Source organism: Panthera uncia, chromosome D2, assembly GCF_023721935.1.
Source record: "Panthera uncia isolate 11264 chromosome D2, Puncia_PCG_1.0, whole genome shotgun sequence".
Classification (NCBI taxonomy): domain Eukaryota; kingdom Metazoa; phylum Chordata; class Mammalia; order Carnivora; family Felidae; genus Panthera; species Panthera uncia.
The window spans coordinates 46031046-46046501 of record NC_064818.1 but is presented as its reverse complement, the minus strand read 5'-3'; the positions used below and the strand labels follow the sequence as shown (position 1 = coordinate 46046501).

The 15456-nt window shown below is 42.0% G+C and overlaps 1 protein-coding gene across 4 annotated transcripts in view; it reads right to left on the bottom strand.

Moving 5' to 3' along the window:
- Positions 1 to 15456, bottom strand: part of WASHC2A (WASH complex subunit 2A) — a 62009-nt gene that overhangs the window by 21564 nt on the left and 24989 nt on the right. For all 4 annotated transcript variants that reach the window (XM_049645372.1, XM_049645374.1, XM_049645375.1 and 1 more), the window contains exons 15-20: positions 15283 to 15456; positions 12496 to 12623; positions 11114 to 11200; positions 7793 to 7894; positions 6137 to 6268; positions 2747 to 2916 (exon numbers count right to left, since the gene is read on the bottom strand). In XM_049645372.1, the coding sequence (XP_049501329.1) occupies positions 2747 to 2916; positions 6137 to 6268; positions 7793 to 7894; positions 11114 to 11200; positions 12496 to 12623; positions 15283 to 15456 (793 nt within the window). The remainder of the gene's footprint in view (positions 1 to 2746; positions 2917 to 6136; positions 6269 to 7792; positions 7895 to 11113; positions 11201 to 12495; positions 12624 to 15282) is intronic.

Sequence of the window (15456 nt, the reverse complement as noted above, 5' to 3'; positions counted from 1 at the left end):
TCTCTCTGCCCCTGTCCTGCTTGAACTCTGTCTCTCTCTCAAAAATAAATAAAACACTATATATAAAAAAAAAAAAAATACCAGAAACCTCATTAAGCAACTATAGCAGGAAAATATCCCATGCATGATTTTCTGAACAAGCAATTTCTTTTTTTTATTCTTAATGTTTATTTATTTTTGAGAGAGACAGAGTGTGAGCGGGGAAGGGGCAGAGAGAGGAGACACAGAATCTGAATCAGGCTCCAGGCTCTGATCTGTCAGCACAGAGCCCAATGTGGGGCTCAAACTCACAAACTGTGAGATCATGACCTGAGCTAAAGTCAGACACTTAACCAACTAAGCGTGAACAAGTAATTTCTTTTTTTTTAATTAAAAAAAAATTTTAATGTTTATTCATTTTTGAGACAATGCAAGAGACAGAGTGCAAGCAGTGGAGGGGCAGACAGAGGGAGACACAGAATCTGAAGCAGGCTCCAGGCTCTGAACTGTCAGCCCAGAGCCCGACGTGGGGCTCGAACTCACAAACCGTGAGATCATGACCTCAACCAAAGTCGGATGCTTAACTGACTGAGCCACCCAGGAGCCCCATGAACAAGTAATTTCTAAAAAAAAAACAAAACACAGCAAAACACCAAACCAATCCACAAAAAATATCTGATGACAGATTCTGAAGGTAAGCTACAGAAAACTAGTTAGCTCTCTGGCCAGAGCTCTAATAGGAAACAACAGCCAGTCCTTAACGTTGGCTCTCACTCCACATACTCAGCAACTGCTGGTTAAGTTTGGCCCTCCCATGGAGATCTGTCCTCAGAAGAAAAATATGCTGCTCAGCGAACTAGGGTGTTTCTCATTATAAATAACAGGTTAAGTATTTTGATTTATTTGAAAGGTACAGACATGAGAAAACATTCAGATAACCACGGAGCCTATTGCCTAAACCAGGACATTTCTGAGAGTGAAAGGGAAATTATTATTAGTCGTCATGCTGGAATGGCAGGCACAAACCAGGGCTGTCCAGGCAAGCCAGGACACCTAAGTGCCCAGCTAACCAGGCAGTATTTCACAACTCTGTTAAAGTCACAGAGCTTCTTTCTGTTTTCAGAATGGTTTTGAGATATAATTTACAAACCATAAAATCTACCCCTTTATAATATGCACTTCACTGGTTTTTAGTATAGTTAGAGTTGTGCAACCATCACCACAATCTAGGTTCACAGTATTTCCATCAATCCAAAATGACACCTCATGCCTGTTAACAGACTCAATTCTCCTCGCCCCAGGCAAACACTAATTTACTTTCTGTCTCCATAGATTTATCTGTTCTGGACATTATATACAAAGGGAACCATGCATGTGGTCCTCTGTGACTGGCTGCTTTCAATTAACACGATAGGTAAGGTTCAACTATGTTGTAGCATGTATCAATACTTTATTCCTTCTTATTGCTGAGTCAGAGTTCATTGTATGGATAGAACATATTTTCTGCATCCTCTCGTCAGTTGATGGGATGTTTGGCTTATTTCCACTTTCTGGCTTCTACGAATAATGCTACAATGAACAATCATATGAATGTGTTTGTGTAGACATGTTTTCATTTCTCTTGAGCATCTACCCAAGAATGAAATTAAGTCCTAGAGTAACTCCATATTTAACTTTTTAAGGAACTGCTGGACTGTTCCCCAAAGTGGCACCATTTTACATTCCCACCAGCATTGTGTGAGGGCTCCAATTCTTCCACTGTCACAGACTATGAGTCTGGAGTTCTCTCTGGTCCAGCAAGAGAGCGGACACAGAATTGAATATGAGAGAGGCTGATGTCCGGGAGGAGACACGAGCCCTGACAGGGGTTTTGTCTCTGTATTTATTGAGTTCACAAGATATTACCCACGTGGTGAACGTGAAGAAAAAAAGATCTTACACACAGAGACGTGGAGAAAACAATCGGAAGTAATCATTAACTTGTGTGTATAAGAAGCAAAGGGTCTGGGGGACAAGTGGAGTTTGTGATCAAGGTACAACAGTATATTGGAGTCAGACGGAAAGTAATTTCCTACAGGCAAGATAACAAGTTACTCGTGATCCCATTGAGACACGGATCCCATTGGTGGCGGTTTTCTGCCCTAAGCTTTTTTCTAACCCATTTCTGTAAATAGAACCTATTTCCCCACATTCCACATCCCCTCCTACACTTGCTATTGTCTGTAAAGCAACATGTTACAACACCAATACAGCCCATGCTCAGTCTATGAAATATCCTGCTGGCTTTAGTTCAAGTATTCATGTGGACACCACCTAGATCAGCTAAGAATTACCAGCCACTGGTGTGACAAAGCACTGCTCTGCAAAGAATCATCCTCCTAACAGGATGTTTTTCAATGCTGAGCAGATTTCCATTCAAATGAGAAACTTAAGTAACCCAGACCAAACTTTACATTCTACAGGGCATCTCAGAGGAAAAACAAAAGATAACAAGCTGCACTTAAATCCCTAACAAACTAAGAAAAATAATATTTAGGGGTTAAAAAAAATAATTAGAAGAAATTAGGCAAATCTGCTAACAAAAACATTTCCCAGTATTGGGGGAAAATACCTTACAAGTGAAAATCAAACACATTCTCCTTTGTATAACTACTAGGTAATGAATGATCATCATGTCACCCCCAAGTAACTGACATCTTATGTATCAAATACCTTTACTTATTACCACAGACACTTGCTAAATGATTTCTTACAATGACTACCTCACCTGTCCTTAGCAACAGCAAACAGATCATCTTCATCATCCTCCTCAAAGAGGCTGGTCTTTTTCACAGCCTTAGCCTCCTGCTCCTGATTGGTCCCAGAGCCCCTTAGTTCTCCTTTAGATCTGTTGTCAGACGCTGAGTTCATCTGTGAATCAGTAACATTCCACTGATCCTTAAAATATAAAATATGTATTAAAACCCAGTGACCATTCAGATGAAGGAACCTGGAAATAAAATAAAATTTAAGTTCCATTAAATTGTATTTACACTAAATACTTAATCAAGTACATCACTCTTGAAGAGAACTCATGACTGGGACTTTCCTCTGAACTCAAATCTAGACAGCTGGGTTCTTTGACCTCGCAAACTTTCTGCCTTCCTCCTCCATTACTACACTATGTTTCTCCCCTCTATGGTCCTATTCTGGGTTAGGAAAAGGTAGGTTGTCTACCCTTAGGAGATTCAAAATTATTTATAAAGAAATTGAGAAGACGAATGTCAAAAAAAAAAATCAAGAGCACTCAACTTTGGAGGAAAATTATACATTTCGATTCAAAAATCTTGAAGCAGGCTGTACAAAAATGTATAGAATGCTCACGCAATGCACATATAAACAAGACACAATGAAAGATGCTGGTGACCCCTTCCATCAACAAAAGTCTGAAATTGACCTTTAGAAAGCATTTAGGGGAACCCCACTTGGCTATGCTCTCACCTCTGGGAACTCCTGAACACTTACATAAGTGGTCCTTTGGTCTCTATACAGTCTAGAGCTTCTCCAATCAAAGTGGGGTCCACAACCAGCAGCATGTGTCATACAGAATTCTGGTTTGATCCCAGACTTTCTGAATCAGAACCTGCATTTGTTAACAGGATGCCCAGGTGATTTCTTCACATGTTATGGTCTGAGAAGTGCTCCTCTAGGGCAGTAAGGCTCAAGAGTGACTATACACTGGAATTCCCAGGAGAACTTTAGAAAATTCCAAGGACAGACCATCTGCCAAACTACTTAATTCAGAATCTCCAGCCCTGGAATTCAGTAAGAGTACTCTTTAAAGTTCTCCAGCTGATTCCAATGGGTAGCCAAGGCTGAGAATCACTGTTCTAGAACACTGGGTATCTTTACTCAGCCAAGTACTGTTGCTCCCAGCTTTAGCTAATATGGTTGACCCTTGAACAACACGGGTTTGAAATGCACATGGATTCTTTTCAATAAATATATGTACAGTATCATTAATGTATTTCCCTTCCTTAGGATTTTAACATTTTATTTCCTCTAGCTTACTTTATTTTAGGTATAGAATGTATGATACATAAAACATGTAAAATATGTGTTAACCAACTGTCTACCTTATTGGTAAGGATTTTGGTCAACAGTAGACTATTTATTAGTAGTTAAGTTTCTGGAGAGTCCAAAGTTATATGTCAATTTTCAACTGCGCAGGAAGTCAGTACCCCTAAATTCACACATTGTTCAAAAGTCAATTTTGTTTTCATTTTCCCTAAATCATTATAATACTGTGGTAGGAAAATTTCCACTTATGGTTGCCCATTATTATAAGGAGAGCAACGACTAACAATGTTAGGAAGAAAAAATTGAAAATCCATGATAAATTCTGTTGGAAGAGAAAAAGCAAATTATGTTGTGTCATTTTAAATTACTTCCAATAGAAAACATTGATATAGCTACAGTTTCTCCATCCACATCATACCCTCATAATTTTCTTACAATGTTAAAATAAAGAGCAATTATTGTAATGCTAGAAGATTTTTAGTATGTTTTAGTTTATTTTTGAGAGAGACAGAAAGAGAAAACATACATACAAGCAGGGAAGGCACAGAGAGAGATGGGGACAGAGGATCTGAAGCAGGCTCTGTGCTGACCAGAGAGAGCCCAACGTGGGGCTCAAATTTACGAACCATGAGATCATGACCTGAGTGAAGTCGGACGCTCAACCGAGACACCCAAGCACCCCAGGGAGATTTGTAATGCTCAGGGTTTTGTTTTTTTTAATTTTTAAAAATGTTTTATTTATTTTTGAGAAAGCATGGGGGGGAAGGGGCAGAAAGGGGAGAGGGGGGACAGAGGATCCAAAGCAGGCTCTGCACTGATAGCAGCAAGCTCAATGCAGGGCTTGAACTCACAAACCGTGAAATCATGACTTGAGCCAAAGTCAGATACTCAACCAAATAAGCCATCCAGATGCCCCAAATGCTCAGGGTTTTTAAAGACTTTTTCTGTACAGCTAAATTAGCAGCTAAACCATATTCACTAGTGACTTTGCTAACTTGTATCTAGATAGCAAATGAAAATATTAAGACTCATATAAAAGGGGTGGGTGCCTAAGTAGCTCAGTCGGTTAAGCATCTGACCTCGCCTCAGGTCATGATCTCGCGGTTTGTGGATGTGAACCCCATTTCGGGTTCAGTGCTGACAGCTCAGAGCCTGCAGCCTGCTTCGGATTCTGTGTCTCTCTCTTTCTCTGCCCCTCCCCCTCTTGTGCTCTGTTATCTCTCTCGCAAAAATAAACACTAAAAAATAAAAATAAAAAATAAAAAAAAGACTCATAAAAAAGAAGTTAAGCTTGCATAAATATTACATGTCTAGCTATAATTCTTGATTAATGAAACATAAGGATCATTTAACAATATAAAATAAGGCCTAGGGGTGCCTGGGTGGCTCAGTCAGTTAAGCATACAACTCTTGATCTTGGCTCAGGTCATGATCTTACGGTTCATGAGATTGAGCCCTATGTTGGGCTCTGTGCTGACAGCATGGAGCCTGCTTGGGATTCTCTCTCTCCCTCTCTCTCTCTCTGCCATCCTCTTGCATGTGCGTGCACTTTCTCTCTCAAAAATAAATAAAAAATTTTTTTAAATAAAATAAAATAAGGCCTAACTCATGTGAATTAGCATATGTTATAATTTGAGGGGCATACTTACTTTATTCTCAACTGTCATGAAAACATTAACCTTTAAACTAAATACCTTTCTTCCAGAAAAAGAAGAGACAGTTTTGTGAACATAGTCTTTGGTAACTGAACTTCACTGGATATAAAACAGGTAGAAAAAGAAAATATTTAGCAGCTGTAACTTTTTTTTTTCAATTTTTATTTATTTATGAGAGACAGAGAGAGAGAGAGAGAGAGAGCGCGCACACGAGTGGGGGAGGGGCTGAGAGGGAAGGAGGCACAGATTCTGAAGCAGGCTCCAGGCTCTGAGCTGTCAGCACAGACGCCAATGCAGGGCTCGAACACACAAACCATGAGATCATGACCTGAGCTGAAGTCAGACGCTTAACGCTTAACCACCCAGGCGTCCCAGGATAGCTGTAACTCTTAAATCCCATCAAACAACCTCCTGCTCTTCTCCAGGAGAAACTTGCAACCCACCTCCTCATCACTGCTGAACAATAAGGCAGATGCTTTCTTTCTGGAGGGCTCAGAAGGCTTTGCTTTCTCTTGGCTCTGAGTTAGAAGAGATGATGTCTGCTTCTTAGCAGCTGTTGCCCCAAAAAGATTATCCTAGAAAAACAAATGACAGAAGAGTATGACAACTTCATACACATAAAACAAAACACTTCGATCTTCCATGTCAAATTGTTAGAGAATAAATCTCTAGTCAGGTACAGAATATGTATAACACCTTGGAGAGACAAAAAAATCACAAAATGCCAGTAAATCCCACTTCTCTCTTATGTATATCCCTAAAATAACAGTCTACTATCTTCTCTCACTGTATTCTCCATTCACAGAAGGGAAACAGACCACATGGAACTCAAAGGCAAAACACTTGGGAAGGAGCAGGAGGAGGGTAACTTGAGGATAAGAACACAGAACGAGGAGGAAATCCGGCCCCACTCAGGCCCGCTGTGGGTGGGCCCTGTATGTTCATTAGGGAGACCAGTACAACCTGTGTGGCAGCCAACAACTTGGACCTTTCTCTGAATTAGAAACCAGAGCAATGGATTATTAACAATAAAGAGAAATAGGGAGCTCTTTCCACTCTTCCATACCTACTGAAGTCACACACCTGGGACAGAGGGAAGGCATGACTTGTGTTTCTAGTTAATTTTAAAAAGACAACACAAATTTAAGAAATAATTTACCAGATATAATCACTGGCCTACTGAAGAGCTGATTCTCATAGGTTGAATGGCATTTGCCAAGTTTTGTATAGTCAGGCATTCCCAAAGTATCTATTAAGGTATTTTCACTAAGGTAATAGAAACAAAATCATCAGAGGGCCTGAACCCAAGTTAGAAGAACACTCTCAACAATATACTACAGCAGGTGAATAATCCTGATATGTAAAAATTCAATGAAAGGAGACTTTAAGCAGGGTAGAGTATGGGAAAATAAGGAACGGCTGTGCCAAAAATGAACTGGCATCCAATGGGGATACTAACGACAAGAGCTAATATTTCTGATGTGCCAGGTACAGTGTCAAGAGCTGTACATTAGTTGTGTCGGCTGCTACAATGACCTTATACTCTATTAAGCTATATAAGGTTCAGGAGGTTGAAGTTACTTGCCCAAGGTCCCTGACTTGCAAGTGAAAGCAGGGGTCTGGTGCCAAAGCCCATGAGCTTGGCCACGGCACAGTACTGCATAAGAGGGAAGATTTGGTTTGTCTTCCCTCTTATTTCTTTCCCCCACTTTGCTCTCTCATGCAGGGTAGGAAAGAAAAACAAGGTGAGGACATGCATTTTCTCCTATTCCTGCTTTGTCCAAGACGTTGTGGATCGCTGCGTATAACAAAGATCCATCCTTTATATTTCTTACAGGTAGATTTTTAAAATGAAATCTACAAAGCCGTCCACAAGAGCTGGGCCAAGAATCTAATGTCCTGCCCATTGTACAACTAAGAGGACTCAAGGAAGGAATCACTGAGACAAAAACTAAATATTTTTGTTATGTGAGCCTCAGATAATTTGCCTCCCTATCACCTTGTTCTACTGTATGAGCCTCTGACTAGAAATCGACATCAGCAATGGTTTTCTACTCCTCAAAAACTTATTTATCTTGCACTACAGTAACAATGTTTACCTCTTCATCTTCATCATCAAAAAGCGAGACCGACGTGGGGAGTTTGCTAGGCAGGAGAGATGCCTCTTTTGACTTACTCACATTTTGTGAAGAAAACAAATCCTGTTGGATCAAGATTAAAGTTCCTGGTTAACAAGACAGACCACATTCTTTGAAGTATCAATTAAACATAAAACATTGAAGACTATAATATAATGGCTGCGTGAGTCTAGGTCTCTTCGTGACAGAGAAAGTGGCTGAGAACACGTGTCAGTTTCTCCTAGCAGAGTGCAGCACAGAACCCACATGTGAGAAAGAAGATGCCACCATAGAACTCCAGGTGGCCTCACTGGAGGTTTCTATACTCCCACGTGGACATTTTCCAATCAATCTCTTATTGTGCTAAAAAAGTAGCAAAGACTTCCTTTTTTTGTCCTAAGAATCAGAATGATGAAACAGATTCAATACCGGAAATAGAGCTAGATTCCCAAATTACTGGATTTAGGACTTTGTTTTATTTACTAACACCCTCTTCTCCTCTTAGAAGAGTATTACACTGTTTCTTTCAAATAAATACGAATTCATATTTTATTTTAAAATGTTTGGTATTCTACTTGAACTATAGCTAAGAGATTTTGCAAAAGATCTTGTAGACTCTAAAAAACTTCCAAAATGTGGTGGTGTCAGCCTATGATACAAACTGAGCTGCATGAATTAGAAACATAAAATGGGACACCTATTCCCTCAGGACAGGAACGTGAATACACAAGAGCCAGACAATTAAATAGCACAAGAACATAGTTTCTAAGACCTCTCTGGATAATTTCTTTTTATTATGGAATCCACATCTACTCTCAAACATAGACCTACAGATTTCATTAACTGAGAAGAACTCTTCTCGGCCCAATGGACTCGCCTGGACCCCATGGAGTTCCACGGGTTGGCTGAGGTAAAGAGACCACATAGGGGAAGCTACAGGCTCCCACGCCTCTCCTGCATTTTACACACTAGCAAGATTGCATTTCAGGAAAGATCTCACTGCACTGCTTCACTTTTTCTTGCCTAGGCACTCTGATAGTACCCAATAAAGACAATCTATGACTGTGTACATGGGACAAAGGCTTTGGTGGTGGTTATGAAACCTGTCTGCAAATTCTTTTATACTCCTGCCATCAACAAGTGGAGTCTGCATTCCTGCTCTTAAACCCTGGCGGGCCTTTGTGACTGCCTCAATAATGCTGCCATCCAAGGCTAGGTTACAAAAAGCAACACAGCCTCTGCACAGCTCTCTGGGGAATCTCACCTTGAAGCCCTGCGCCACCCCTGAGAACCCACATTCCCTGAAGCTGCCATGCTAGGAGACCACATGGAGATAGAGAGGGGTGCCCCGAGAGCCCCAGCTGTCTGAGTCTTTCTCACCCAGGTACCAGACATATGAGAGGATTCTCAGCCCAGCCACCTTCAGACTGGAAGCATGTGAGAGACCCTAAGTGAAAAGCACCTAGCTGAACCCAGTCCACTTCTAGAACCGTAAGAGATCATAAAACTTACTGGGGTTGTCAGCTACTAAGTTTTGGAGTGATTTATCTCACAGTAATAAGGAACTGGAACACCTTTTAAGTCACGGAAATTGCTCACATTTGGTTTCTTCATGTAATCGACAACTATCTGTTGGCTTCTCAAGTGCCAAGCACTAGTCTAGGTGTATGAGGAGGAAACAAAATGTCCTGCCCTCATGCAGCTCATTCTAGCTTATTCTCAGCTTATCTGAGATAACCCACAAGCACACAAGAAGTGTCACACGGCAACACATACCGTGAAGAACAGAACGGAAGAGAGGGCAAGGAGTGCAGCGTGGCACATGCTAGCAGGTTTGTAATCATGCAAAGGGCCATTGGGGGAGACCTCAAAAAAGAACTATAGAAAGTAAGGAAGCAAGGCATCCAGTTTCTGGGAACAGCACTCCCAGAGAGCAGGGGTCAGTGTGGTTGTGCTTGATGAGCAGGAGGCTGGGAGTGTGGATGAGACCAGAGTGTGAGGCCCCAACATGCCGTGCCGATGGGTCAGGAGTTTGGCTTAACTGGAGTCTGGTTAATTCCTATCTTCTGTACACTGGCCGTCAATGAAATATAAGCCTCACAGGTTTTATTTACATCACTGGCAATCACTCCACTTCCAAAGATTTGTTCGTCCATCCTAGCTGTTAGTGCAAAGTAATCGTAAGAGCTTACACCAGAGTTTACAATTTCCTGAAATTACATGTAAATTTCTGCCGTGTCCACACATTTTTCTGTGAAGAGGATTTGTTACATTCTCAGACAGGTCTCTGATCCCCTAAAGGCCTAGCCTAAAATTCGTTCTCAAAGAACCTAGGCCTGTGAGAGTCAGATAAAGCAGTGACACTTCTGAGAGCTGATGCTGTTCCACTGGAAAGAGGTTTCTAGGCGGGAGCCTGTGAGGACCGAGGCTGGCAGCAAGCACTGCCCGCCCACACTGTTCCTGGTCATAAGAGGCTACGCCAGAATACATAACACTATGGCACTACGCCCACTACTCAGTGAGACTACTGAAAAGAAAATGGTATGTCGAGTCCTTGTTAAAAGCATCTCACTCATTGTGGATCAAAAAAGAGCCTTCAATTTGAGCCTCCTGAACAGAGTATTTTCCTCCCATGAGATGTACTGGATTCAACACCGCTAAGAGTGAAAAGCATCACTCTAAACATGAGTTTTCAAGATATTAATTTCAGGGGCGCCTGGGTGGCTCAGTCGGTTAAGCAGCCGACTTCGGCTCGGGTCATGATCTCGTGGTCCGTGAGTTCGAGCCCCGCGTCGGGCTCTGTGCTGACAGCTCAGAGCCTGGAGCCTGTTTTAGATTCTGTGTCTCCCTCTCCCTGGCCCTCCCCCGTTCATGCTTTGTTTCTCTCTGTCTCAAAAATAAATAAACGTTAAAAAAAAAAAAACTAAAAAAAAAATTTTAAAAAACATATTAATTTCAAAGAAAGAACTACAATACTTAATAAAACGTCTCACACATCTACTGACAAAATCCTCGTTCAGAAATAGTTTCAGGACACCTGGGTGGCTCAGTTGGTTCAATGTCCAATGTCAGCTCAGGTCATGATCTCACGGTGCGTGAGTTCGAGCCCCGCACTGGGCTCTGTGCTGACAGCTCAGAGCCTGGAGCCTGCTTCAGATTCTGTGTCTCCCTTTCTCTCTCTCTGTCCCTCCCCTACTTGTGCTCTGTCTCTCAAAAACAATAAATGTTAAGGAAAAAAAAAAAAAAATTTCTAATGTCATACCCAAGGACTAATTCCCAGAACTAAGAAAGAGAATTCCTTACCTCAGAGTCCTCTTCGTCTGAAAATAAACCTTTTTGAGTCTTTGTTTCTGACAAGGGCTTGGGACTTTTGTTGGAGGGTTGGGTAACCTTTGATGGGAAAAAAAAACAAAAACAAAAACCTGAGAGTTAACAAGAGAACTGGAAAGGAGGGCTTATTCACACATTCACGTAGAAAACACTCTGAGTCTCTGCTAGGATAAAGCACTAGGCCATGTGCCAAGGGAATAACGATGCTGTGGACCTAAAACATGTATCAAATTTGTACTAAGAATTAATGCAAAAGAAGTTTCACAAGAAAGAATTTAAAAACTGGTATAAGTTAGGAAAGAAGACAGAAACAGCTCCCTGATAAATCTTTCAGGACAAAGCCTGGATGCAGGACATAGTACAGGCACGGACACTACAAACAGAGGGAACCGCATGAGAAGAGAAGAACAAGTTGAGACAGAGGGCACATCTGTTGGATCAACAGACTGGGGTAGAACAGACTGCCTACCTACAGTGAGCAAATGCCACATGTATGACTGGAGCCAACATAGGAAGGTAGGCCACCCTAGGAGCCTGCTGGGTTCTGAATGCTGGGACCTAGGTGGTCAGCAGTGGGAAGGTGAGGGTTTCACAGTGAGGACACACAAGATGTGCTTTAGAAAGAGGATGGATCAGGGCACCTGGCTCGATCAGTCAGAAGACCATGCAACTCTTGATCTTAGGGTCGTGAGCGTGAGCCCCACAATGGAAGTAGAGATTACTTAAAAATAAGTAAATGAATCAAGTTTAAAAAAGGAAGGAGGGAACGGGAGGGGAGGGGAGGGGAGGGAAGACAGATCTAACCATGGAAGATACTAAGGAAAGGGACAGCAGCCAAAAGAGCTTTAAAGCTGATGGGGATGCATCCGGTTGGCCAAATACAGGTTCATTTCAGTATCAAAAAAACAAAACACAAAAAAACCCAAAAAACAAACAAAATGATGCTAATAGTTTATAATAGGTTGAATAGCATCCATGATCCTATAGGGATAACTAAAAAAGCAGGAAAGAGGGAGAGAAAGCTCTTCTGTTCTGTTTGGAAAAATGTCAGCTAATGTAGAAGAAAGGAGAGAATTGGAAAAACATCCTTTGGTACCCCTTAACGTGATTCAGGAAAAGATCATCAATAGATCATCCAACAAAGTGCTCAAATCCAACAAGTGCTCAATCTAGGTGGTAGGCGTTTGGGTGTTCACTGTATTCTTCTTTCACCTTTGCTGGATGTTGCACGATCTTAAGACACCATACACTTGAAAGGAAACACCACTTCCCTCTGGGTTCCAGATGAATTAACAAGATGTCCCAGGACAACACTTAACAAGACTTAACTACATTAAGTCTTCTTTCCCACTCACCTTTTTTTCTGCCCTTGCTTTTTTTTCATCTGTCTGATTCACAGTGGCTTCTGGCAAAGCAGCTGCTTTTTCTTTGAACAGGTCTCCTTCCTCGTCATCAAAGATACTGGCAGTGGATTTGACTTTGTCTTTAGAAAAGATACCACGGCACAAAATTATACTAAGGTCAAAAATCCCACCACTAAATTCACAGATTAAAAATCCTCCCCGGGGTGTCTGGGTGGCTCAGTTGGGTAAGCGGCTGACTTCAGCTCAGGTCATGATCTTGCGGTCCATGAGTTCGAGCCCCGCGTCGGGCTCTGTGCTGACAGCTCAAAGCCTGGAGCCTGCTTTGGATTCTGTGTGTCCCTCCCTCTCTGCTCCTCCCCTGCTTGTGCTCTGTCTCTCAAAAATAAATAAATGTTAAAAAAAAATTTTTAATAAAGTAAAAAAAAATCCTTCCCTCCCAAGAAGTAAATAGAAAATTATTTTTTTTTTATTAGTTATGAAGCAATTTGAAGTGGATTACATTGGATTTTTTAAAGAACACAAAAGAGCCCAAATGAAACACAGGACCAACGATTTAACCACCTGGCTCATACACTCATCCAAGCAGCCAGCATCTTATGCTTAGAGTAGCTTGGACTAGCATAAAAGGTAAATAGAGACCTAAAGAAAGAAAGATTATTTAAGAAGCAATCACCCAAAAAAAAAAAATTGGGGGGTGGGGGCACTTGGGTGGTTCAGTTGGTTAAGCATCCGACTCTTGATTTTGGTTCAGGTCATGATCTCAGTCATGAGATGGAATCCCATGTCGGGCTCTGCATTGGGCATAGAACCTGCTTGGGATTCCCTCCACCCCAGCCTTTCCTTCTGCCCCTCCCCTGCTTCCATGCCCTCTCTCTCACACTCTCGCTCCCTCTCAAAAATAATAATAATAATTAAACAACAACAACAAAAGAAGCAACTGTCCTAGGAATCTGTGAAGTGAGGGTTGACTCCTCTTTGTAAAAAATCAAACTACTGGGGTGCCTGGCTAGCTCAGTCAGTAGAGCATGTCGCTGTTGATCTCATGGTTATGAGTTCAAGGCCCATGTTGGGTGTAGAGATTACCTAAAAATAAAATCTTTAAAAAATAATAATAAATAAATAAAAATTAAAAGTCAATCTACAGGGGCATATAAAAGCAAATACTACTGGAATCTCCCCCATAACTCCACCTGCCCACCCAAACAAGACGACCACTGGGAACACACACATCTAATTCCCCCAGAGGATATGCTAGCATACTCACTTTAGTGATTCACAGGTAAGGCTATAAATGACAACATGATTCTAATAATAGGTCTTAGAATTTATGTTTTTCACTTAATCTGCCTAGGGAATCTTCCCATGTTAACATATACAAACTTCATTCTTTTTAACACTTTACCAAATTCCACTAAACAAGAGAACCGTAATGTAACCTAGGGATGAGCACCTGGGGAGTTTCTGACCTTTCACTACCAGGAGCACTGCTGCACTGATTGAGCTGTGCATCACTGAAAGGAGGACATTGATTTGTGAACGTCCCAGGGGAGCAGCAGCTGCCAACTTACTTGTGACTCTTAATCAGTTCTCAGTGATAACCCACTAAGTGAGAGCCCTCCCAGACCAAGAGAGGACAACCAGCTTTAATCACTGTCATTTTAGTTGGCCTAGATCTCAGTGTGTTATGCGTCCGTTTGCACTCTTTCTGTAATAACCAGGTGGTTATTTCCCTCAGGTTTCTTCTCCTATCCTTACTTCTCACAGCCACCCCTGGAAAAGGAGCTAAGTCCAGGAAACATGCTTCTCACTGAATCCTGGTTCATCTAGTCTTTATAAGAGTCCTCATGTTGCTGGAAACTGTGTGCACCTAGTAGTTTATCCTTCTTTTCTGGAAAAACACCAAGTGTGACCCACAGACCAGCAATCTCTGCCCACCAGGGAGCCTGTTAGAAATGTACAATCACAGGCCCCAGCCCGTACCCACTGCATCTGAATCTGCATTCTGACAAGAGTCCCAGGAGACTCACCTGCACATAAATGAACAAATAATTTAGGAGAGAGACTTCATGAAAAGACAGGCTTAAATTTGAGGGGAGAAGAAAGGAGAGTGCCAAAGTGGCCAAGGGGCTGAAAACCCTGCCATACAAGAAAAGATCAAGGATATGTAGGCTTTCTGGCCAGAGAGGCTGGGAACTGAACAGCTAACATGTGGCATTCTGTCATATAATTTACTAAGTGCTGCCAGAAGAAAGTGTGATTAAAGCTTTGTAATTCCAGGGGTGCCTGGGTGGCTCAGTCAGTTAAGCATCCAACTTCGGTTCAGGTCACGATCTCACAGTTCGTGGGTTTGAGCCCCACGTCGGGCTCTGTGCTGACAGTTCAGAGCCTGCTTCGGATTCTGTGTCTCCTTCTCTCTGCCCCTCCCCTGCTTGCGCGCTCTCTCTCTCTCTCTCAAAAATAAATAAACATCAAAAAAATAAATAAATAAAATAAAAACTTTGCAACTGCAAAGATCACAACTAGAAATCTTCAGCAGGTATTACAGGGGAACAGATTTCAGCTCTCCATGAAGCAGATAATCCTAGTAATTAGTTTCCAAAGCAGGAAAGATTGGTTGATAAAACAGAGACTTCTAAGGCACCATGACTCTGTGGCAGGAGGGCTTGAGGAGGGACCCTGGCACGGCAGGACACAGACAACACGACAAGCTTTATGCCCTTTTCCAGTCAACATTCTTTCCCTGGCTGAATTCCCAGAAAAAGAGGCTGGACCAGGTACCTGTCTTGGAAGGTTTGCTGGAGGATGCCGAAAAGAAGTCGTCATCGTCATCGTCATCATCGAAGAGGCCAGCAGGGGCTGGAGGGTACGGGCTTTTCCTTGGAGCAGGCTGCTCAGGCTTCTGTGGTTCCTTCAGTGATGGAACAGAGGTGGCACCGAACACATCAGTGTCGC